The sequence below is a fragment of the Balearica regulorum genome, chromosome 4 (assembly GCF_011004875.1).
Source record: "Balearica regulorum gibbericeps isolate bBalReg1 chromosome 4, bBalReg1.pri, whole genome shotgun sequence".
In the NCBI taxonomy this organism is placed as follows: Eukaryota; Metazoa; Chordata; class Aves; order Gruiformes; family Gruidae; genus Balearica; species Balearica regulorum.
In genome coordinates, this window is record NC_046187.1 from 33,078,276 (window position 1) to 33,103,443 (window position 25,168).

Genomic DNA, 25,168 nt, shown 5'->3' on the forward strand with positions numbered 1-25,168 from the left:
TTTTCTTTCTAGAAATGTCATCTTGATTTTAAAACGTGATTTTGATAGCGACAGGCTGAGTGGCTTTGCGTGTAGAGAGTTGAAAATGAAATCATCGACCTGGTATCACAAGAGCAACTGGGCAAGAGGGTGGGAGAAGAGAATTACTCTTTCCCCAAGAGGAACTGAATGCGCTACTTTTGAAGTGGGGTAGGAGAGTGCTCCTTTCGGCACACAGAGGAGGGTTACTTCCCAGGCGATCTTCAGGAAAAGCAAAGACACAAAAACTGAGTTAGCCCAAATAAAAGATATACTGACCCAATGTGGGGATGATCTGAAAATAAATGAGGGCAAGCCTGGAAACTAGCTCTAGATGGGCACAATTTAGCAAGAGGCCACGAAGTATCTGTTTCCCAGGGTCAGGATCTGACACCAGCCAAGCAGGAAGGATGGGAAGAGTATTTATCCCCAGGTTTAGTGCCTCTCAGCAGAGCCTCCTGGATCATGAGTATCCCTGCATACCTGTTCCCCCCAAGCCTGAGTGGTGGCCCTGGAGCCAAACCATGGGCCTCGGCCCCAGGACTGCCTCTGCTGGCTTTGAGCAGCTCCCGAACCCTGCTTGGAGCTTGGTATTACCTTCACACAGCCATGCTTTCTTCCAGGCCCGTGGGCGTTCCTCCCTGACCTTTGCATCCTGTGTGTGGCTTTATCAGCCAACGTGGCAATTTTTTCCCTGCCCAGGGGTGACCTCATGCTCAGAATGGCATTTAGCAGAAAGCTGGTGAAGGTTTGTTAGGACTTAGAGGGCCGGAAAAGATGATTTTGCCCCTGCTTGTCTGTTACCGATGGGAAAGATGGGAACTGAACCTCAGCCTTTGCGATCTGTAGTTTCAGTAATTAGTAAATTTGGTCATTTAGTGCAGTGACTATGGCTCTGCACTGGGTCAGTTCAGCTCTCACCTTCTCTCCAAGTGGGAGCACGGCTAGATGCGCAGGGCCATCCAGAAGAGAAAGCGTCATTCTTGTGAGGACTCTCCACAATAAAGAGGAGAATAAAGGCAGTGAAACTGTTTCTCCTGTGGCCCCATTTTCATTTGAAATGCTTTTCTTTCTCTTCCTGGCTGTGAAGTAATAGCTTACAGCACGCTTTAATGGTAGCTGTTACAACGTGACAAGGTGAGAGGAAGCAACAGTTCTCAAGCCCCCAAAGCACACTGGAGTATTCAGTGCTGTACAGAGACAGGGACATTTTAAAACCTCTGAACCATGATGCATCACTGCCATTTGTAAGGATAAGGTCACACAACTCAGGAGATCTGAGTGTCCGTCAGTCTGCCTTGCAGCCCCACGATAAAATGGTCCTGTTTCCTCCCTGTAGCAGCGGTGGAGATTTCCAGGCATGTATCTCTGAGCCCCAGGGGGGAGGCTTGGCTGAGGATCCTGAAGAAGACAGTGTTTAGGATGTGGCCAGATGTTTGCAGCAGAGGAAACAAAGCGCGGCAGGAAGGTGGCAGAGTTGCTCTGACTAACCGGAGGGTCACATGCTCTCGCACCCTCCAACACGGAAACACTTATTTCATGGCAAGGAAGGTTAATTTCGGTTTCTTGCAGGGCTTGATGAAAAAACAGCCTTTGCCTGGTATAGAAATGACGCGGAGATCAGCAATACAACAGCTTTTGCTGTTACTCCACGGGGTGAGCTGTGCTCTGCGAGCCGAGCGGCTCGCAAACCTCGCAGCAAGCCCAGGGGCAGGGTCAGACCCCGGGGCGGTGGCTGCTGTCACACACCGGGGGCCCGGGGAAGCGCCGGCACCACCGACACCGCTGCCCACACCACCGCCTCCCAGCGCCGGGCGCGCTCAGCGCACCGGGGGCACCCGAGGGGCCGCATGGAGGCGGCGGGGCCGCTCTCTCGGGCCGTACCGGACGGTGCAAGGGGCAGGAGCCGCAGCCTGGGAGGCTGAGGCGGGGACCCTTCCTCCCCGGGAGGAGCGGCCGGTGCCCGGCGGGCGGGGGTTTCCAGGCAGGCCAGGGCAGCGTGTCCCGACGCCGGCTGTCCCCGCGGCAGGGGCCGGCTTTCCCCGGCGCGGGGGCGGTGCGGCGCCGGCGGAGCAGGCTGTCCCCGCGGGCGGGGCGGGGCGGGGCGGGCTGTCCCTGCGTCCCGCCCCCGGCGGGGCGGTGGCGGCTACGTGCGCGGGGCGGCGCGGCGCGGCTGGCAGTACCGGCGCGGAGCCGCGGGGAGCCCCGATCCCGCCGCGGCGGTCGTGGTGCTGGCGGCGGCGGCGGCGACACGCAGCGCGGCCGCGCCCATGGCGAGCAGCAGCGGCGGCGGCAGGTAGGGCGGGGCGGGGCGGGAGGCCCGCTCCCCCGGCCATGGCGCAGACGGAGCCCCCGAAGGCGGTGCGGCTGTGGCGCGACGCCGCCCTGCGCGCACGGAAGCTGCGGGGCGGCCCTGGCGAGTCCGACCCCGAGCCGGAGCCGGACGCGGGGCCGCCGGGGGGGCCGCCGCCGCCGCCCCCCGCCGCCGCCGCCGCAGCGCCTAGCCGCTCGTCCCCGGCGGCGGCACTGGGGGAGCTGGAGTCGCTGAACCTGAGCGGGCGGGGGCTGGAGGAGCTGCCCGAGGAGGTGGGCGCCGCCCTGAGCGGGCTGCGGGTGCTCAGCCTGCGGCGCAACCGGCTGTGCCGCCTGCCCGCCGCCGCCCTGCGCCACCTGGGTCGCCTGGCCGAGCTCGACCTCAGTCACAACCGGCTGCGGGGCCTGGGGGACGGCGGGGCGCTGGCGGGGCTGCGGGGCCTGCGCAAGCTCAGCCTCAGCCACAACGAGCTGGGCGCCGAGGGCCCGGGCCTGCCCCCCCGCCTCGCCGAGCTGGGCCGCCTTGAGGAGCTCGACCTCAGCTTCAACCGCTTGCGCCGCCTGCCCGAGGGCCTGGGCCGCCTGCGGCACCTCCGTGCCCTCGACGTCGACCACAACCTGCTGCCCTCCTTCCCCACCCCGCTGCTGGAGCTGGCCGCCTTGGAGGAGCTCGACTGTTCTGGCAACCGTCACCTCGGGGCCCTGCCTGAGGGCATCGCCGCCCTCCGCCGCCTCAAGATCCTCTGGCTGAGTGGCACTGGGCTGGCGGCTCTGCCCGAGGGCCTCTGCCAACTGAGCGCCCTTGAGAGCCTCATGCTGGACAGCAACCGGCTGCAGGCCCTGCCCGCCGGCTTTGGCAGCCTGCAGCGGCTCAAGATGCTGAACCTCTCCTCCAATTTGCTGGGGGAGTTCCCCGCTGCCATCTTGGCGCTGCCCAGTCTGGAGGAGCTCTACCTGAGCCGCAACCAGCTCACCCTGCTGCCCCCTCACCTCTGCCAGCTCCGCCAGCTCCGCACCCTCTGGCTGGACAACAACCGCATCCGCTACCTGCCTGACTCCATTGTGCTCCTCCACAGCCTGGAGGAGCTGGTCCTGCAAGGCAACCAGATTGCCATCCTGCCTGAGGGCTTTGGGCAGCTTTCCCGCGTCACCCTGTGGAAGATCAAAGACAACCCCCTCATCCAGCCCCCCTATGAGGTGTGCATGAAAGGCATCCCCTACATTGCAGCCTATCAACAGGAGCTGGCCCACTCCCAGCCTGCCCTCAAACCCCGCCTCAAGCTGGTCCTTATGGGCCTAAAGGATGCGGGAAAGACCCTGCTGAGACGATGCCTCATGGAGGAGGATGGGCAGAGGGAGGATGTGGGAAGCCTGGAAGCAGGAAGCACCCATCCCAGAGGGTGCTCTGGGCAGCAGCAGGACATCGGGAGAGTGCCAGTTGGGTGTTGCCCCTTCCCAGAGCCTCAGGACGCTTCCTCAGCACGAGTACCTGCTGTGCAGCAGCTGGAACATCTCCCTGTTGAGCGGCAGGACATCTCTTCTCATGTGCCCTCTCACCGACTGAAAGGGGAAACACCATGCCCTGCACCGTCACTGCCACCAAATGCCCCCCAGGTACCATCAGGACTGGGACTGTCAGGAGGCAGCAAGGGCATTGAGGTGATGGACTGGACAGCGGATGCAGAGAGGGGCCTGACATTCATCGTGTACGAGCTGGCAGGAGACCCGAGCTATGATGTGATCCAGTCTTTCTTTCTGTCTCCCGGAGCCCTGTATGTGCTGGTGGTGAATTTGAGTGCCTACGTCCCTCAGCACTTCTACCCCTCTGTGGGCTATTTCTTGCACTGGCTCGGTTCCAAGGTGCCCCATGCCGTGGTGTGCATGGTGGGAACCCATGCTGACCTCTGTGCGGAGCGGGAGTTGGAAGAAAAGTGCCTGGACATCCATCACCAGATCGCTCAGCAGGAGAAGAGGGATGCTGAGGGACTCCAGAGCTTGGTCCAGCAGGTAGATGAGGCTCTGGGACAGGATTTTGACCTGCGCTGCTCCAGCCCGCACGCTGCCTTTTATGGGGTCTCGGACAAGAACTTGAGGCGAAAGAAAGCCCAGTTTCAGTACCTTCTCAACCACCGCCCACAGATCCTCTCTCCAGTGCTGCCTTTCAGCTGCCGGGACCGTTGCCAGGTGCGTCGCCTGCGGGACAAGCTCCTCTCGGTGGCTGAGCACCGGGATATCTTCCCGAACCTGCACCGGGTGTTGCCCAAATCCTGGCAAGTGCTGGAGGAGCTGCACTTCCAGCCACAAGCTCAGCAGTTGTGGCTTAGCTGGTGGGACTCGGCTCGGTTGGGCTTGCAGGCGGGGCTGACAGAAGATCGGCTCCAGAGTGCCCTGTCCTACCTGCACGAGAGTGGGAAACTGCTCTATTTCGAGGAGCATCTCACCTTGCGGGAGTATGTGTTTCACAACCTGCCACGGCTCATTGACATCCTCAACGTCTTCTGCCAGCGGGATGCCACCGTGCTGCTCCAGAAACTGCTCAGCGACACCCACATTGATGAACTGAGAGCCACTCAGCTCCATCATTATGTGGAGGGCTTCCTGCTGCACGGCCTCCTCCCTGCCCACGTTATCCGTCTCCTCCTTAAGCCCCACATCCAGAGCCGGGAGGATCTGCAGCTCATCCTGGAGTTGCTGGAGAAGATGGGGCTCTGTTACTGTGTCAACAAACCTAAATGCAAGCCCCTAAATGGGGCAGCCGCTTGGTACAAGTTTCCTTGCTACGTGAAAAATGAGGTGCCCCATGCAGAGGCATGGATCAACGGCGCCAATCTGAGCGGACAGTCCTTCGTGGTCGAGCAGCTGCAGATTGAATATAGCTTTCCATTCATTTTCCCACCCGGCTTGTTTGCACGCTACAGCGTCCAGATTAACAGCCACGTGGTTCAGCGGTCAGATGGCAAATACCAGATCTATGCCTACCGGGGAAAGGTGCCCGTGGTGGTGAGTTACCGGCCTGCCAGGGGAGCTCTGCAGCCAGATACCCTGTCTATCGCTAGTCATGCATCCCTACCAAATATCTGGACAGCTTGGCAAGCTATTACCCCTTTAGTGGAAGAACTGAATGTCCTGCTCCAGGAATGGCCGGGCCTGTACTACACTGTGCACGTCCTCTGTTCAAAGTGCCTTAAAAGAGGGTCACCCAACCCACACACTTTTCCAGGTAAGGCACAGCCTAGCTTGCCTTTCATCTCTTTTGGAGCTTGGCGCCTTCTAGATGTTAGCCTTAGCTCTGTCCCTATTTCTTTTTTTTTTTCTTTTTTTTTTTTTTTCTCCTTTCTTCTATTCTAACTCCTCTGGTGATTTGAGTCATGAAAGAAAATATTAGGGTAGCTCCAAGGAGACAGGCTTAAAATAACCCTATTCTGAGATGGGAGGGCGGGTGGTGGTGGTGTTACATCCCCCTTTGTCTGTGCCTTTTCTCTCTGCTTTTTGGGTTTTGGCCCCGAGCATTGGCAGTGCCATTGTTGAAAAGGCCCTGACCCGTCCTTATCCTTGTTCTGATTCCTTTGAATGGCACTGCAGGTTTTGTTTTTTTTTTTCCTAATTCCCTTTATCCTGCAGCTCCCCCTTCCTTGGGGCTATTTGTAAATGCAGATAGAGATGCCTGAAAGACTGCAGGTGTCCCGTCCTCCCCCACTTCCACCCTCCACCCCCAAAACCTGGCCTGTGCTGCAGCCTCTCTGAATGCAGGAAAGCTCCTGCTGGTAAACAATGGGGGTGTTGGTCTCCGTAGCCCTGTATGAAAAGCGCTTCTTGTATGGGAGCCCTGTCTCTAGCAGGAAGCATTCCTCCCTGAAGAGAGGGATACTCCATCTTCTTTGTTCAAGTGTCTCACCTAGAAGTGATTCCCAGACTTTGTGTTTTGGAGCTATTCTTGAGAGCAATTATTTTCCTCTCTCTCTTCCCCCTAATGAAAAAAGCATAATCTCCCTCTTCTGGAATATGACTAGTTGCAGTGCTTTTTAAAGCTGTCGCCTCTAAAGTTGTGGTTTTATTGGTGGTGTTTTCCAGCAGCATCTGTTTTACTTTGTATGTATACAGGTACTGCCTCCTAACCTGTGTCCTCCCTGCTCCGCTGGATTTGCTCTGGGGCTTGTGGGGGCCATGGGAAAGGTGCTTTGGTGTATAAATCTGCATGAAATCAAAATGCACTCTGATTCTAGAGCAGTGCTCTAGAAATGTGCTTGTTTTACACACACCCTCATCCCCCCCCCCCCCCATTGGCGATATGTTGGAGCATTCTTTATTTACAGGTAGCCTGAAGTTGTGAGGGAATTGGAGTATGATTTGAGTTAAAGCAAGCAGTGGTGTTGAATTAGTTCATAGGCAAATGCGAATAATAAGGTGTGTTTTGGGGGGTTGCTTTGGGTTGTCGTTTTTGGTTTATTTTCTCTGGACCTTGAAAATAAGGAGATGCTTCTTGCTCTTCAGCCCACATCCTGGCTCTGTCAATTGCATCTCCCTCTAACTGTTCTAGCTTATGTAAAAGCCATTGGACCCAGGGGGGTGAACCCATGCTGGGTGAGTTGCTGAGTGGTGTCGCATGCTGGGCCTTGTTGCTGACGTGGTGCTTGGGGCAGTGTGATCTGCCTTCCAAAAAAACCCACGAAGACAAACAGAAGCCACAGAACCTCTAAAAAAACCAAAACGAAACAAACAAACAAAAAATCCCCACCAAAATCAGCCAAGACAGCAAACTGTATGTGTAGGTGTGCTGGGTGGCTTGTGAATAATTCAGATCTGTAGTCACATATCTTCTTTTTTCCCTTTTTTTTGTTTGAGTGTTTTGTGGCTGATCCTTTTTTTCCATCGTGAGTAGATGATGGTTTAAAAGTGAAATGTGGAGAGGAGCCGGACTGTCTGAAGACAATTGGCATCTTTGCTGACCAGTGACAGTCAGAGCAGATCTGGAAGCATACGGGGGGGCATTGAAATGGAAGGGCCTTTTCCTTTGGATTTTGCTGTGCCATATATGTTTCCTTAGAGGTAGAAAGGGATTGCTCTGACCTGGGAGCCAGGCTGGGTGTGCTGGAAAGGGGAGGTGCAGGTAAGCAGTGCATCGTTGGGCATGGAGGAGCAGGGGGTCACATGCCAGGCCTCCAAACGCCACCTGGGCAATGCTGCCTTTGGAAAGGGGGTTGCAGAATTTCCAAAACTCCAGGGGAGAAGACAGGCAGGGGCACAGGACTTAGCATCCCAAGCGGCCCTGCCTTGGGGCAGGGGGTGACTGTCTTAACATGAATACTATGCGAGTCTAGCTGGGGGAAGAGCGTGCTGAGAAGACAAATGCGTTTCAAAGGCAGGGCTGATCTGTGGAAGTGCTGAAGAGTGATTAAAGGCTTCAATTAATTGAGAAATCTGCTTGTCATCTTGGATGATGCTTAAATCTAGCCCAGCTATGACCTGGATTGTATGAAAAATGTCAACCATCATTTGGTTTGGGGAGGCCTGTATGTCTGCGTTTAATCTAAAATATTCTTTGCTGTGTATCTGCTCTATGAATAAAAGACTGTTTAGGAGCCCCTAAATGGCAATCGTGAAGCTGAAGACTTGTTTTTTTCCTCCTGATTTTGTTGATCAGGAGGTGCGTGTGTTTAAAGTTGTGCTGCCAAGCTTGCTGTCGTGCAAGTGAATCGTGGTTGGCATCATTTTTAACAGAGTGTAGGAAAGAGATGGGTCTAATGTTAAGAAAATATGTAGTGAGGGACATGTCTGTTTCTTTCCAAGCTCTTCCAGCGGAAATCCCTGGCAATTACAACGCTGCTAATTCTTAAATAGGGCTGTGGTCTTTTTAGGACTGCACTGAAGAACTGCTTTGCAGCCTGTTGACCTTAATAAGGGAAATATTTCTGTGGAGACACTGCCAAATTTGTGCTCAAAAATGGAAGTGCAGTCTGGCTATGTGTCTGGTTGTGCAATCTGTGTCGTCATTCATGAAACCGATGGTCATCCAAAATTTTTATTGGAATCCCCTTCAAAGAGGCGACTTGGTTGTTCATGAGTTGAGGATTAATCCTTGCGTTTCCTGTCCTTCCCTTCCCTCTCGATCCTGTGTGGAAGTTACTCTGTAACTTCCATTGGTAGTACACACAGAAATTCTCTAAGAACAAGCTAGTGTCTATAGAAATGGTTAATAAGAATAGAGATTCTGGGTTCAGTCTTCTGAGGATGTATTGCTAACAGTGAATAAAAGTGATATAAAAATGCCTTGATAGGGTCCTTTTAAGGAAGTTTTTGTGTTTGAAACAGTTTTGTAGCTGGGTGAAATAGTAACTGAATTGGCATCTGAGCTGGAATCTCAGTGTGCTTTGAGGCTGCAGTCATCCTCTCGGCTGATAAGTGGTGTGTTGATTTTTTTTTTTCTTTTCTTTTTTTTCTTTTACATTTGCACTATATGTAAATAAAAGTATCCCTGCCAGGCTAAGAAACACATATCCCTGCTCTGAGTGACCAACAAGAAGCCCCTGGACTGAAGAGTTTTATGCTGTTCATGTCCCATAAGCTATTAAGTGAGTTGGGATTGGGGGGTGGAGGTGGTTTGCCATCTCTCTGATAGTAGACACGTGTGCTTTGCTTGGACAACTATGACTGGGTTTTTCAAGCTTGCCTTCATATGCACCTGCTAACTGCCCTGCTGCTGTCTTCTCTTACCCTGCACTAGGCTGGGTCTGGGCCATCCTGGGCTCTTCCAGGCTGTGATCTGCACAAGGTGTCCTGATGTCCAGTGCGTGATCCTTTTGGTGTTTGGGGTTTGGGGAAGGTTGTGTTTGACCGGTGGTTTTCTTTTATTCCTGCCTGTGAAGTTACCTTTGTGAATGCAGACATAAGAAAGCCAGGGGCTTCGTCCGTTGCAGAAAATGGGAAGAATGCTGTCACAAGCAAGACAAGATGATCTGGGTTTTCACAGATTAAAAATGTGACAACAGACAGAAAGTCACAGGCAAAGATACTGTATGTGAGCCTAGCACCTTTCTCCAAAAGCACACTGCAAAACTATTGGGGAGCTTTGAGAGATGCTGGAGGACTGGCAAGAGGTCTGCTGTGGAGAGGAAATGCACATCTGCCTGCCTTGCTGCCCCCTTCCTAAGGTATCAGAACAGGGAGGAGATCACGAGCCTCTACTCTGTCCGTCTCCCACATTGAAGGTGAGAAGAAGCAAGGATTACGTGCCAGTCACCTTCAGAGGTACAGGTGGAGGTATCATAGCATAGTTCCCCTGTGAGACTCTGTGTCATGGCCAGAGCAGAGCTAACTCTAGGCCACTGTATTCATGTGATTTGAGGTGAACCATGCTCACCATCTCTGCATTGGAGTCAGAAGCAAGCATGAACTCCCTTGGTGGCTGGGATGGAGTCACGAGATGGAGAGGTGGAAGATTCCATGATGTGTCATGCTGTCAAGTCCTGTGCATGCTGAGGAGGGAGCAGGTGGGACTGGTTTTGTCAGCAGGGCTCAGAAGTTGCTCCAAAATCTGAGCTGCCTCTCAATGAAAGGTTGATGTCAGGTATCTAATTGTTCTTTGTAATTAAATTGTAAGTAAGTGGCTGGTTTTTGGGGTTTTTTTTCACAGACAATAGCAGTAAAGCAACACCTGCTTGTTATAGAGCCTGATGCTAGCATTTGGCAGCCTTTTATTTTCTCCATTTCAGGGTGGAGTCTTTTTTGCCTCACTTTCAAAGTAGATGCTGCAGCTGTTTTGGGGCCATTGTCACGCTCTCCTGAAGGTTGTGGCTTCAGCAGAGTACTGTGGTGTAATCGGAGACAGTAGGCAAGACTTGAGCACAGTGGGAGCACTGGACACAGATGATCTGGGTGACAGGAGAAAGCTGAATGAGGCCCTCTGATGCAGGAGGAGAAGAGAACAGATCAGTTGCTGAACTTGGGGAAGCACTAGTGCTTACCAACAAGAGCTGATTTCTGTGTGGCTGAAGCAACAACCCTGAGTGGTGTGACTTGCTGTACATAATGGTGTAGAAACAGTCTATTTACCACCAGGAATTTTTAGAGATTTCCTTCATGTTAAGCCACGTGTTGCATGGTGAGCATTTGAGGTGCTTGGTGGCTATGGTAGGACATCCTCTAATTTAAACAACACAGGAAAGAGACAACAAATGTTTTGTGATCTTGGAGGAGGCAGAGAAATTGCCAGAGTGTGGTGTGTAGCGTGGATGGCTGTCATGGGACTGTGACTGGTGCGATGTAGGTGTGGGAACCAGTCCTTGGGAAGAACTGGAGTGGCCAGCGCAGAGCTGGGCTCATGCCTGATGATCTGGCTTGGGAGGACACAGGAACAGGAGGGACGAACTCAACTGTGGATGCCAGAAGAGAGGCTGAGGCTTTGAATTGCCTTCTTAAAGCTGTCCTGCTGCCTGCAGTGTCTGATTGCCTTGTATTGTGTGCATTGCTTTGTCTGTGTTTGGGGGCTTTTTTTTAAGGATCCTAATATGGAACTTGCTAAAATTACTTGAAATAAGGATGGCAACGTGCATATTTAACGCTGTTTGAAAGAATCCTCTTCCTTATGCAAAAAGTTCCTACGCGTTTCTGCTAAAGGAAAGGTTTCTTGGTATGTCAGCTTTGATACAAGAAAACTTCTGGTTCATTCCTTAACAGCTTGTCTTGCCCTGCCCCATTCCCCAGGGGAGTCATCTTTGGGCTTTGGGCATCTGGATTTTGAGCTGCCATCACTGAACCAGGGAAACACTAGATTTGGTTGAGTGGATCTTTTTGATTTGGTTAGTGAAGCAAAGCCAAATTCTTGGCCTTTAATGCATTTACTTTTTTTGGTTTGTATTTTTTATTTTTACAGTTGCTGAAATTTGTCTTTGCAGGAAATGACTTATAAAAGAGATGTTCAGTACCAAATGATTCTTTGTTTCATTGCATGAGAGCTATTTAAAAGCTACTGACTGCAGGGTTGAGATAAAATGTTGATGTAGGTTTTCCCCTTTCCAGAATCAATTGATTACATGAGGACTGACTTGTGCTCTGCTTTAGGAGGCTGTGGACGCAGATGTCACAAAACATGCTTTGTTTCCTGCTGTGTGCACGCACTTCTGGTGGTGTGGTACCTCTTTCTAAAAACACGTGTGAAAAGTTTTCCCATGTAAGTTTGGTTGAGATGTATCATGTGCATGATTTGCATGCAGATATATTGCAAGGTCCTACTGCTTTTGTATTTCAGGAGAGGATGGTGCTGAGTCCAATGGTGCTCAGCACCAACAGTGCTGAGTCTTTGTTGCCTTTTGGTGATGTTGTGAACGTATTACTTGACATTGGGATAGAGCTCTGAAAAAGAAGTCTCAGTTTAAAGCAAAAGAGGAGTGCATCTGGTAGGTAATTATCCTGCATGTTGTGGCATCTTGTTGCATTTGCAGTATTAAGCAAGTAACTCTGGTAGCCTAGCATGCTCTCCAATTAGTGATTTGCTAATAATAGTGCAGGCTAGTAGTTTGGCTCTCAAAAGCAATTTGCCAGGGGAGAAGGGAGAAAAAGTATTTAATGAAAAGTTCTGTGTTGGGTTGGAATTCTTAGAAGTCATCAGAGTACAAATTTATATCTTTCTTTTCCCCCCTGTCCTGAACAGAGGAAGACAACCTCTGCAGATGAGTAAAGAAAACTGTGGTCTGGGGGGTGAATACAAGATAAGCAGTTACTTCCTTTTATCTGCCTCTCCTTGCTTGCAGTACTTGTGCTTGCCATACAGATCTGGGCAACTGTGAGAGTAAGCAGGCTGATTGGTGTCAAATAAGGCCACCTCTTCTCAGGTGAGTTGTGAGATGCCAATTTAAGGATGTGCTATTTGAGGGAGCACCTCATAGGGACGAGGAGTGTGGAGGGAGTGCTTAAAGTACCATGTCAATAATGACACTCAAACTCCTGCTGCTGCAAACAAAATGTGTTGGTGCTTTTGGCTAGCTAAGAACGTATCTGGGTCTGAGAAAGCAATGCAGCTGGGTTGTAGGAGTCTCAGCCTGCCTCCTTGGTCCCCTTGCCTACAGCAGGAGAGCTGATGGGATTCTGGTGATCACAGTGTAAAGGAGCTGTGTCTCTCACAGAGGGTGAGGAGACCCTGCTGTTTCTAGAAGCTGTTGAGTGGATGCAGTTTACAGCCTGTAATGGGAAGATAACCTGTGTGGACAAGGCCTTTGTTTCCGCCGAGCAGCTGGGAGAGATTTGTCCTCTGGCAGTTTCTTTTTTGGGCAACTAGATGTAAGAACTGGGCTTGAGGGGTTCAAGACCTGTGAAACAACTGGCTTTGGGGGAAGTTTATTTTGGGGTGTTCAGCTGGACCATCTTTGAGAGCTTATGGTTTTGCCCCAGCAGGCTGCTGGAGGCTGAAGTCATGTTGTACTTGTGGTATTTTCCTGGCTAAAGCTTGCTCCTGAATGCACTGATCAGGTTGCCAACGTGGTCAGTGGCAGTGTGGTTTAGGACTTATGCACACTCGCAGGCTTCGTGGTTAGGGGTGACTTGCCTGTGGCCAGTGGATGGAGGCTGTGTTCAAACTGAGCTGTGACTGCTGGAATGCTTGCCTGTTTGAGTTGGTTGTGGTTTAAAGCGAAACCTTAATTTCAGAATTTTTTTTTTTCCAGTGGTCATTTTCAAGAGCTCTATGCTTCTACCAAAGGAGAAGTGTACTGAGTACACCTGCTTACTAGTCTTAGCTGTGATTAGGTTGGACTCCTGGGAACAGGTGTTAGATTGGCCTGGGACCTGCAGACTTTACAAGGTAACATTAATTTTGAATTGACAGTTCAGCATGGCAAGCTCTGCATGAACCAGATGACAGCTTTGAGGTGAGCTAGGCACTTCTGTCAGGAAGTCCATTAGATTTAGTGCTTTATGAGGATCAGACTGAACTGTGGAGTCTAGTAACCTTCAGAGCAAAACAAATCCTGTTTGGACCTGTCCTGTTTTGCCACATGCTGACTTGGAGATGATGCTTCAACACTCCAGGAAGGAGCTGTATTGTTGGTTATCTAGATTACGCTGAATTGTGCTGATGAGATGATGGGAGACTTCTGGGCTTTTGTTAACGGGGTTTCACAAGGTTGGCTAAGTGCATCTCTGTAAGGCACTTTGTGAAAGCAATACCAAGGATATCTTACCCTTTACCCAGTTTTAGGGTGATGCTTGCCAAGCATCCAGTTTAGATAAGTATTTTTATTTGTGTTACATGAGAGGAAACCCAGATCTTCCAGACCATTCTGGGAGATGTCCCTCCTCCTTTGCCTGGTACCCATCACTTTCTGTAGAGTTTTCAGGCTCTCCCTGTTATGTCGTAACAGGAAGGAAACAAAGGTACAACAATGGTAGGACATACATTTGTGGGCCTCATGCTGTGACTGATGACAAAATTAATATTGTAGATTTTTGTCCTAACAAAATGCAAGATTGTGGCACACTTCACTCAAGACTTGTCTCTTGAATGATCCATACATGGTAACTCCAACTTATGTGTGTTGAATTCTTCTTGGAGCATGTTCCTTGCATTTTTAGCCAGTGTTTTCCTCCCCAGCAATACAGAGTGAGCAGTGACCTGTGATAAGGGGCATATCCTGCCCCGTAGCAGTGAATTGGCCATGGTTTCCACAGCACCAAAATCTACAGGGGTTGGCTTGAGGCAGAGGTGCTTGACGTAATTTGCTTCCCATCTAGCTGCTGTTTCTGCCACATGAAACCACACAGTGGAAAAATATTGAAGGTGAACACAGTGATTGTGTCTTGCTTGACTTGGAGAGACATGTGCACTGCTTTTGGTGCCTTTGTATTGATGGAAGGCTGGCAGCAGAGGACTGCTAGAGAGACTGATTTGTCCCAAAAAAAAGTGTCCTCCTATCTAGTAAGGCCCCTTGCTACCTGGTCAACAAGCAGAGAGTGAGCTTCCTGCAGCAGAAGAAACATGTATCTCTGTTGTGTGGCATCTGAAACATTATGGTGGACATAGCAGAACTGCAAAATTGTCCTGTAGCACAGACCATGAGTGCTGCATGGTGCAGCATCTCTAGCTGTTGTTGTGGAGCTCTCTTGCTAACCATTTAATACCATTCTCCATTCACTGTGGCCTCTTTCTTAGATGCAGCAGTCAAGTACGGGTGGCAAGCAATTTTTCTCTGGACAGATAATGTTAGAAAGCAAGGACTTGGCGATGCACAGAGCTGAAGTGCACAGGCACAGAGTGTACGGTGTGGAGGATGAAGAGGCAGGGACCTCTCTCTGAGACTGCCTGCCTGACATCAGTCTTTTACTGTAAGTGTTCCTGTTGCCTGTGTCTGAAGAGTTGCATTTTCATTCCTTTCATTAAAATTCTCAGATAAATCAAGATCAATCAAGAATGAAGGACCCAAAAATGGGGTAATGGCTGGGGATAGTGATGCATTCTGAAAAACAGTCATCTCATATTGACCATTCTGATATTTGCATTTGTGTCTTTCCGCCTTCCCTCTGTATTTATACTGTGTTTAACTCACTAGCCTGTACACGTGTTCTCCTTACTATATTATGGGGAAAAATAGCATAATTATCTGTCAAATTGCTAACCTTTTCACTTTTCAGAATTACATTCTCAACAGATAGTGAGATCATAGAATCATAGAATGCTTTGGGTTGGAAGATGATCTAAAAGATTATATAGTTCCAGCCCCCCGCTGCGGGCAGGGACATCCTCCACTAGACCACGTTGCCCAAAGCCCCATCCAACCTGGCCTTGAACACTTCCAGGGATGGGGCAGCCACAGCTTCTCTGGGCAACCTGGTCCAGTGCCTCACCACTCTAACAGTAAAGAATTTCTTTCTAACATCTAATCTAAATCGACCCTCCTTCAGTTTAAGATGCAACTGTATTTATTGCAATGTGTGAAAGGGAATGTTTCAAGGTATTTATGTCCAATTCATTTGTTTTTTTCCTCAAAAAGGGCTGAACAGCTGGGGCCTTGTCTGTATGGGAGCAAAGGGAACTTGGGGCAGCTACATAAAGGAGGCATCCCCTTCCTTTTGTAATCCCTCATCCTCTTCTCTGTCTGTGAAATGAGGAGTGGCTCACAGGAGTGATGACCTTCCTTAGCAGGGGGATTTAGTCATGATGGGGCCCATAGGAGCCTGGGGCAGAAGAGATGGTAAGGAGGCAGCTGAGCTGCTCAGCACGCTTTGGGAGATCTGTAGTGTGGAAGGTATCTTGCAAATTGCAGACTCACCCAGGAGTTGCCCAAGGGCACAAGTAATTGTAAATCCAGACAAACTGGTGTCAGACTGAGCAACAGCTGTGTGGTGCCAAAATTTCACTCCATGGGGAGCCATTCCTGGGCCCAAACTAATTTTAAAGAGCACTGTAGGTTGAGGGTACAGCTGCTGGCTTGGCCTCCACTGCCTTAATGTGGGCTCTGAGCCAGCCAGCCCCCGTCCCACCGTTACCCCTTTTCAGTGACTCCATCTTGCACCACCACATTACTGGGCAGCCTCACAAAGAGCAAGCAGTGAGAGGTGGAATGATTAGCGCTGGCCCCAAGTAGTCCTTTGGATGGGTTGGCTTTCCTGGGGAAGCCTCATCTGGGTGTATCTTCAGGAAGCCAGCATGCTGCGTCCAGAGAGGAGCAAGCAGGCAGACCTCCTTCCATGCTGCTGGGGCATCCCTTATCCTGTTGATAAGTCTGTGCTGCTGCAAGGAGCGGAGGAGATGGAGGGGTTTGTGTGTGTTTCCTCTCCTGGTCTGCATGGTGCTGCTTCTCCCCTCCTGTGTGTGACTGTGTTTTACAGGCAGAACTGCTGGATGGGGTTGAATGTGCTGAAGCAGAGGGTGCTTGGTGGCAGGTTTCCAAACCAGGAGTCAGCAGCAAGCATCAGGCCTACTTACACGCGTTGCATAACCAGATGAGTTTTCAGTTCCCTGTGCATTTCTCTAAATCTTCCTTTTGAACAGGCTCTTTCTTTGTCTGAGAGAGGTTTTTGATGCTCTTATTTCAGATAACGATGCACACACTGGATATGGAAAATTCTCATATCCAAATGACTGGTTTATCAAAGCAGCTAAATTTAGGAAATGCATCAAAAAAGAGCTTCCCCTTCCTGTGATCCGACAAAACATTTCTTGGTCGCTGTTATTTTTACTACAGAACAGCTTAAATCTATTTTGGTTGGGCACTAAGTGATGGCTACAGTGCAAAAGGAGACATTTGTTTCTGTGAAGTACGGCAGCCGTGCCGCAGCTTCAGGGCTCTGAGGGCAGCCTGCTCAGGCTGAGCTTGTGCCAGCACTGTGTCGGGGCCCCCGGCAGTCCTGCTCAGCTCTCTCGAGCCCTGTCTGCTCAGCAGAGGGTCTCTGGGCCTCCCCATCTTGCTCTGGGGCTCAGAGCTCTGCTTAGAAAGGTAGCAGTAAGCCCTTCGCTCTGATTGCAGTTAACTTTTTCAGCATCTTGGAGGTGTAGTGAGTGGCAGTGGTGATGGATTTTAACACACCCCACACCCCCATCCATATTCTAAGAGGACAGTTTAGAGAAGATGGTGTTTCACCGGCACCAAAGTAGGGAGACGACTGCATGCGCAATGGGAGTTTGTGTGGGAACCAGTCATGCCTCTGGTTTCACAGGTCTCTAATACGTGGACTTCCTTTCACTGTACCCTGTTACGGACCAGGACTGAGCCATCCCAGACTTGAAAATGCACTGCTGGAATCATGGCCTGCTGGAGCATCTTGAGCTCTTAGTGTCATGAATACGTAATTCAGGCTTTCAGACTTTTTTACTGTTGGGTGAGGTTTTATTTGAAGTCAGCTCCTTCTTTGTTAAAGCTGGCTCTGTGGAGTTTTGAGGTCGTATTTTAATATAGTTGACTGCTCTGCTTCAACTGCCTTCTGACTTGTTTCCAAAGATCGCACGCCTGCTTTCACATTGAGATGGGAGTGAAGGCAAACAACTGGGACATTGGGAAGAGATGCCATTGCTTACTGGCTGCAATAACCCAGAGATCTGCTGAGCAATAATTTATTTATTTATTTATTTTAAGCTTCTGGTGGACAGTTGTGCAGAAGCCTTCAGTGGGTGACAATTTGGATGACAATTGGAGGTGATGCAAGCCTCGCTCTGGAATTTCAGTCATCTCCAGGTACTTTTGCCCAGCTCTGTGGCAGTGCCAGAGGGCTACGTAGGGAATGAAGCTCTTGTGTGCTTTATCCTTGCTACAGATCCAGTCAGATCTGTGCACCTGAACCTGTACTGTCAGGGGTTTTGGGCAGGGAGTCTTGCTCATGCTGGTGAAGCAGAAGAATCTAGCATTGGTGACATTCGCATGCCAGCTTTAGTAAGTGAGAGGTGTGTAATTTCTCAGAGGAACATGCATGTGCCCAGAGGGAGCCCTACAGGCTCTGAGGTGATCATTATTGGATTTTGGCAAGATCTTAACCAATGCTTGCTTGGGTAAATATTCAGCTCAGTAAGTGGCTGGTGTGGTCAACTTGGAGCCTTGCTAGGATGACGTGCTGAAATAAATGATCAAGAGTTGGTCTTGTGTGCATCTTTTCCCCAGCCAGGTATTTGTGCCTCAAAGGCTCAGCCAAAATAAAGACTTTTGGATGAAGGAATGGTTTGGGAACCTTCCTTTGGGATCAGAAAAAAAAGTACCTTTCTCTGTCATCTTTTGTAACAGAAAGCTACCGTCAAGCTTTTCAAGTTGTCTGTTATTTTTAACTTGCTCTTTGTCCTTCTTTGAAGTAAGTCACATCTTTCTTCTATGGCAAAAGAGAGCCTAGCATGTTATGTACATACACAGATGCACATTTTTGAGTGCCTGCAGTGAAGCTAAACACAATGTTAAGAAAATGTTGCCAAAGAAGGCAAGATCATGTTCAAGTTAGTGATTCACGCAGGGATCTGATTTAAAAAAAAAAAAAAGTAAAAAACAAACAACCCCAAAACCATTGGACTGAAGAGGATGTGATGAGAGGAGAGATGCTTGTGTGCCTAGCCCCATCCAGGCTTTGCAGGTGAGTATTGGGACTGGGAGCTGCCCACAAAGTTGTGGCTCTGCTGGAGACTGCATTTTTGCCACTTGCTCTGTGCTGCTTTATCCCCAGTTGCATAATGCAGTGTGATGTAGATAATCCAGTCATCATTACAAAAGGATTTAAAACTCCTTTTTAAGCAGAAGTCACTTTTAATAAAGCTTTGCCTTGCTTGGAGGACTGTTCTCTTAGCTTGTGTGTTTAAGAAAAATGCAGGCGGCTGAGGGGGGTGAGAGGAAACCAGATCATGGAGAAGGGACACAGGTGCCTCTGTTTGGCTCCCAGGCAGCTGCTGGTGAAGACCAGAGCTGTGGGACATGTTTCCACTAGCACCAAGCATGCACAATCCTTGCACGTGCAAATAGGAGCAGCCAGTAGGTCTGTGCTTTCTCTGAATTTTTCCCTCGTGAAGCAAGTATTTGGTGGTGGTGGAGGGAAGAAAAGGCTCTTTCTAGTCCAGCCTGGCTCATACTCCCCCTTTAAACTCTCTGACCAAAACACTGGTGACCCTCCAGGGCCTCCTGCATCTCAGAACAAACTGTGATCCTGGATGAAGCACAGCAGAGGAGGGGATGCTCTTTGCTTCTAATGTATTTTGTGTGAGTTTGTGTGTGATTGATCTATTTCTTTGGTTGTTGTTCTGCCATTGTATTGTGTTAAATGCACTGTCTAAAATAATACGTGATCTCTGAGTAGCTCTGAAACATGCTGTTTTCTCCTGTATGCCAGCATTTTGCCCGCTTTTCTGGCAGAAGCTATCTCTTGGGCTCCCACATCTGCTTCACCTCTCCTCAGAGCAAGCCTGGTTGGGGCCTGCATTCCAGTACTGAACAGCGTTTGAGAGCGAGCATCCTGCTCGTTCCTGCTTTTCTAGTCCCAATTGTCCATGCTCTTGGGGTCTCTTGAGATCTCCCCGAGTCTCTCCTTTTTGATCAATACAAGTAAATGCCTGGGAAGATTTAAGGTTACATCTTCCAAAGCCAGACAGATCTCTCTGAGGGGATCTGTGCTGGACACATCCAGAGTAGAGCCAGCCAGCTTGCAGTTCAAGTGAGACATGAAACACCTGAAGGAGAGCGGGCCAGGGCTGTGTTACAGTGACACTGAGGAGTAAGTACCTTACAGTCATCCACCTGGCAGAAAGCTGCCTGGAGGAAACCTGGAAGTAATACAGGTTGGCAGCACAAATGGTGAGGGGTCCAGGAAGGAGCTCAGCTCTGTCCCAGAGTCCCATGGTGGAGCATGCAGCTCCTGGGACTGTGCAGGGGGGTAGAGGAGATGATGGAGGAGTGAAATGTTCTCCTGGCAATGCTCCTGCCTCCCTGGAAGGCTGATGAGTTCTTTACAGCCCCCAGGGCTTCTCTCTGTTTCAGTAGCAAACGTGACTGCTGTGAAAGTGATTTTTAAACAGTAAAGATGGATGCTGCAGTCTATTTGGGGGCACTGAGAACCCCAGACCAGATGGCATTTAGCTATTGTTTCTGAACTCACATGACTTATAATTTTGGAAGGCGTTCTAGTGGCAGAATAAAAAGGAGTAAGAATTGGTTTCAGCAGAGGTAGTAAAACAATCTATAATGTGAAGTCTGTAAGTAAGCAATTTCCCATAGGGAAAAGGTGTTTGTAAGAAAAAGCTAGTTATTGCCTTGATTTACAGCTGTCAGTTGTCACCTCTTTAGATATTAGGCAATGAGAGGGTTCAGAGAAGAATGGTTAAATGATTGGAAATGCAGAGGAATCACCGCAAAAAAAAAAAAAAAAGATGGAAAAGATTAGTTTTCATCCCCTCTGGAAAAGGGGACAAGTAGAAAAAGATTTTGCAAAGCTCTTAATAGTAAAAGAACAGACAGAGCTTTGTTCTTGACCATTGAGCAGTGCAAAGCCAGCAGCTCACTCAGACTTCAAAGACAGCTATTTTGGTAATAACAAAAATACTTTAAACCAAACAAATGGAGATGATTGGAAATAAAAATCAATTCTCCACCTCTCTTGGCATAGGGAAGCTCAGGCTCTGAGCTCTGTTGAGTGCTGCTTGGGCACTGCTGTGTGCACCAGCAGTGCTTTTATAGAAGACACCAGCCTTACCCATGAGACCAAGAAGAGAGTTGGTCACAGGTCTCGGTGCTCTCCTCCTCTGATTTCAGCCATACAGCTTCACCTAAATCTACATCATGCTCTGTCTCACAAGGAAGAAACATTTGACCTAAGGATGTACTCATGAAACTTTGGTTTCATGGAAGGAAAAAATAAAGGGAAAAAAATATATGCAGAGAAGCAAGTTAGATCTGATACCCTTGTAATTAAGGAAACTTCTGTGATCCTGCAGGTTCCTATTCAGCTAATGCCATACCTGTAGTCAGTGTGTAGTGTGGTGTTAGTTATTAACTAGCAGAAAGTGGGTAGCTTTGTAGGAGAAGCACCAAGGAGGCATTTTCCTCCAATTAAGCACAAGCCTAGAATAAATTCTGTAATGTACATGCATAGATCAAATTCCACAGTAAAGTGGCTTCAACAGAAAGTCATGGTAATAGATTAAAATGAGACTTCTCTCTTTCTTTGACGGATGAGTTCAAGTTGGTTCAATTAACAGGTAAAACACTTATTTGATTTCACATTTGAGCATGAGTGGGACTTAGTGTTTAGACTTCGCTCCTTAGATCGGTCAATGATGATGAAGGGAAAAAAAATAAAATTTGTTCCTTTGCTTAAGTGGGCTCCATGGTTGTCCTGCTGAACAGGGAGTGGTTTAGGAGTGATCAAAATAGCTGTTCAGAGGAGTATCATGTATGCATCTCACCTTATTATCTGGAAGAGAACACTTACCATGCAGGTTTGAAAATACACCTCCCTCCAGTTCTGTTTGCTGAACACACTGAAGCCTTGGAATGGCCCTAAGGCAACAGCAAGTTAGGGAGCCAAGTTACTTGTACCGAGGAAGGAGTTTATTTAATCTTGCGTGTGTGTTTTGGTTTGTTCTTTTTTTTTTTTCTTGGCTGGTGAAAGGCAGTTAAGTTAAAAAAATAATAAAAAAATAGAAGTATTGTTGTGGCAGAACATAAAAGGCTGCTACAAGGGAAAGTGCACATCTTTTGTTCCCCAGCTGGACTTTGCTGAGTGCTTTTTCCAGAAGAGGGGCTGCATAGCCAGGATCCTACTTTCAGCTGTGGCACGTGTGGACATCTTGTAGGGAAGGAGCAAGCCAACTGAAAAAAAAAACCTGTTCCAAGTGTTCTCCCAGCCTTTGTCTATCTTCAGCACAAGTATTTGTCTCTTTAGTAGTGCTTAAAGACACTTTGCTAGTTACTGGTCCAATCTCTTCACGAACCCTGGTGAGCTTCTTGAATCTACAGTGATTTGCAGCAGGGGGTTTGCAGCCTGTGTCAGGTGCCGGTCTGCTTCCTTTGGTTTTCTTCAAGTGCACCTTGCAGTACCTGCATCGAAGCTTCTTAGTTCTTGCATTGGAGCAGGCAGAAAAATGATCAGCCAGTTCTGTGTGCAATGCTACAGCCAAACTATTGTGAGGAAAAATGTCTTGCAGGCTTACCTAATTCTCTGAATTTAGCAGAGGGACAGGCTGAGACTTGGCCCTTCCTCATCAGTTTCGTAAGGCTGGAAGTCCACAGCACTGAGTCTTTTAAGCCCCCCTGCAGGGGTTGGCTCAGCATCTCTCTGTGATGAGGGTGTCATAGCTTTGGAATTACTGTTTGGAAAGGTGGGCTCACAGCTGGTGGGAATTGCTGCCGTTTGGACTGGCTGCAGTTGGCAGTGTCTAGCATTCGGGTGGATGCTCTGCGTGCAGTTGTGATCTGGGTGGGAGCAGACAGGTCGGGGCTGGCTGCAGCTTTATCTCCAGCTGGTGCCTTGCCTTGGCAGAATGAGAAGGTGCTCGTGGCAGATACGGCTGAAGGAGTGGAATTAAAAATAACCAAAAGGTAGATTCTGGGCTTGGTTACTCAGTGACAGGCCTGTTTCTATTCTGGGATGAGGATAATTCGCACTGAGCTCATTACACCATGACTCTCCCTTAAAATGCCTTGACAGTCAATTTCGTTCTAGCTAATATGGTCCTAAAATGTTAATGAAGCAAATCAATTTTTCATGGCTTTGTATTGCAGTCATCTGAAAGTGCTGTGTTGCAACCTGCCAATTCAAGGAGCTTTTTAGATATTAGAAGGGCAGCAAAATATTCAGCAATTTGGAGGATGCTTTGTTTTCTATTTCAACTCTTCTCCAGTGCTCCTTCTTATTTTCCTGAGCCTTTATGCTGTGCTGTTTACTTGTCCCTTTTGGTCACTTCGTTTCTCCAGTGCTGCTCTGGTCACTCATGGGTGGAGGTGGCTTGCTCCCACCTTCCCTGTTGCACGGGGAGAAGGATGGAGTGCCCAACAGAAAAGGTAGAGGTGAAGGTGGACAAGGGAGGCTACTCATGCTGAAATACTATTTGAAACAGATTGAATTTGATGGGATAGAGTGGAGAAATGGCACCATGTTCATCCCTCCCTCATCCTTTTTTGGGGGAGGGGGATGTCAAAAGTCATAGCCTTCTCTCCTCATGGCAAGTATTTTGCTGAGATCGCAGTGTTACCTGGCATAAATGTTCTCTGTGCTCAGTATTTCATGAGTTGAGGAAAGAGATGTTGCATGCATTATGGAGCCACACTGATGGTAGATCAGCTACCCACACTGGCTTAAGAATGATGTAGATATCAACCAGCCTTTTATTTCTATGAGCTGCTTGTTTCGTAGTGTCAGAAGGAGACAGAAGGGATCAAACCTTCATGACTGCTCCTGGAGTTATTTTGATGGAGTTATTTTGGTGATTTTCTACTGTGCTCTCCATTCTGGTTTGTGAGTATGGAGATAGGAAGCACCAAATTGTGTGGTTTGGGGAATGTGTGGGGTTTTTTGGTTTGCTTTTGATCGAATTCCAATTCTAACTATAATTAACTTCTGTGTGCATGAGAAAAAGATAATTAACTAATGTTTTGGGATAAACATAGAGTTTTCCAAGTTTTATACTTGGAAACCTTGTATTGCCACACTGGTAAGGGATGATCTCAGATAACTCATGTTGCGGCAATTAGTGGATGAGATTTAAATTGGCATTTTGAATAATTACCTTCCCTTGGCTGCTGAGTTGAGCATCCAGAATGCTTTCCACTCAAGTTCTCCACCCAGGTATGCTCAGTCCGGTGCCAAAGACTTCCCCAGAGCTTTTGCAGCTGCTGAGGTGTGTCAATGTCCTCTTCTGCTGTGACAGCGAGGGGTTAAGAGCTAGCTGACCCTGTCATGACTTGGGGTAGGACTAGGGTGTTTAACCCCCTTAAGCCTTCCAGTCTCTAGCTGGTCTTTGTGTAACCTCTCCCCTTCCGAGTGGCTAAAATTAGAGGTAGCGATTGCCAAGTACTGCATCTGTCTCCTTGTGTCTCCTGGGCAGGCCTTGCACAGCACTTTACCCTTTGGTACAGCCCCTGGCTTCCTGCCAGGGTGATCAGTCAGGTAACTCCTTGAGTAGGGTGTAAAGTGCAGGTCTGATCTCAGCTGCAGTGGGGAAAGCTGCTTGGGCTTGAGCTGAGCACAGCACGGCTTCTGCAGCAGGTTTGGGGTTCCTGGCCTGGGGAACTGCGGGTCTAGGTCCCAAAGCTTGACCTAGACCTGTCAGCTCCAAGCTGAAAAGCACTCCTGCTTGTTTCCAAGAGATCCACCACAGAGGTTGTTTTGTTTTTTCTGTCATCTGGCATGAATTAAGAGCCTTGGGAAAACATTTTCCTGTGCAGCCAGCTGTGGGAAATATTTAAGGTGAGCCATATATATGTCCAGAGCTGTGAGTCCTAGAGATGAGGTGCTGGCTCGAGAGGCAGCTGGTGCTGTGAATGCAAGAGCTGGAAAGCTCTCTGGTGCTTGTGTCAGCCAGCAGCCCCAAGGCTGAGCCTGCCCCTCTGGCACTTTTGATGCTCTGGAGTGGAGCTGGGCACCCATAGGAGACTACTCTGTGTTCAAGGAAGGTGTCATTGCTGACGTTTTTTGTCTTGAACCCTTCAAAGGAGAAATGGCAGATTGCCATCAGTTCCTTTTGCTTATTTTGGAAAGCTCTAACCCTCTTCCTTGCTCTCCACATCCTTTTCTCTGTGCTTTCAGCTTCTGGTCTTGGGGACTCATCTCAGCAGGTTGGTCCCAGCTTTGCAACTGGCCACCTTTCCCACTCTGCAATTCTAGAGCAAGCTTTGTTTTTTTGTTTTTAAGCCTTCCTTTACTTTTTAAACTATATTTAATCCCAGGCTGATTTGTTCTTGAGCATGTGCTGTGCCTGACGGGTGGCTCTGCTCACCAGCCTGCTGTTCTGATCAGTACTTACCAACAGTTTTCTTCTCTGCTGCTTTTTTCCACAGTGCTCTCTCCCACTGGGGCACTTTTACTGGCTTGGATTTTTGTTGCTGGTTTTGTTTGCTAGTTTTAAGGTCCTTTAACCAGGAGTGCAGTGTGAGGCTCATGAAACTTTCTGTTGATAATGTGGATTTCACCCTGCCCTGCTCTCTTTTATGTCTCTGCTTTCAGCTTCTTTATTTTTGTTGTGTTTGCAGCCAGGAGAATAGTGTCAAGTGAGAAGAGAATGAAGTCCTAACTGGGAGGTCTCTATCCAACCCCTTGCTCCAAGCAGGCCAGGTAGATAAGGTCGTTTAGGACTCCAGAAGTAAATCAAGGAAAGTGTGGAGTTCTAACTTTCTGGGGAATATTTTTGTGCGTGACATGCAGGCACTGCTGTGAGGAGCATATTAAAAATTCA

At 49.0% G+C, this 25,168-nt stretch overlaps 1 protein-coding gene across 3 annotated transcripts in view; it reads left to right on the forward strand.

Annotated features, from left to right (window-relative positions):
* The first annotated feature begins 2,320 nt into the window (after positions 1-2,320).
* Positions 2,321-25,168, forward strand: part of MFHAS1 (multifunctional ROCO family signaling regulator 1) — a 34,700-nt gene continuing 11,852 nt past the window's right edge. For all 3 annotated transcript variants that reach the window (XR_012835286.1, XR_012835285.1, XM_010310336.2), the window contains exon 1: positions 2,321-5,551. Coding sequence is in view for 1 of the 3 variants with exons in the window: in XM_010310336.2 (XP_010308638.2) it covers positions 2,353-5,551 (3,199 nt within the window). In the remaining 2 variants the exon portion in view is untranslated. The remainder of the gene's footprint in view (positions 5,552-25,168) is intronic.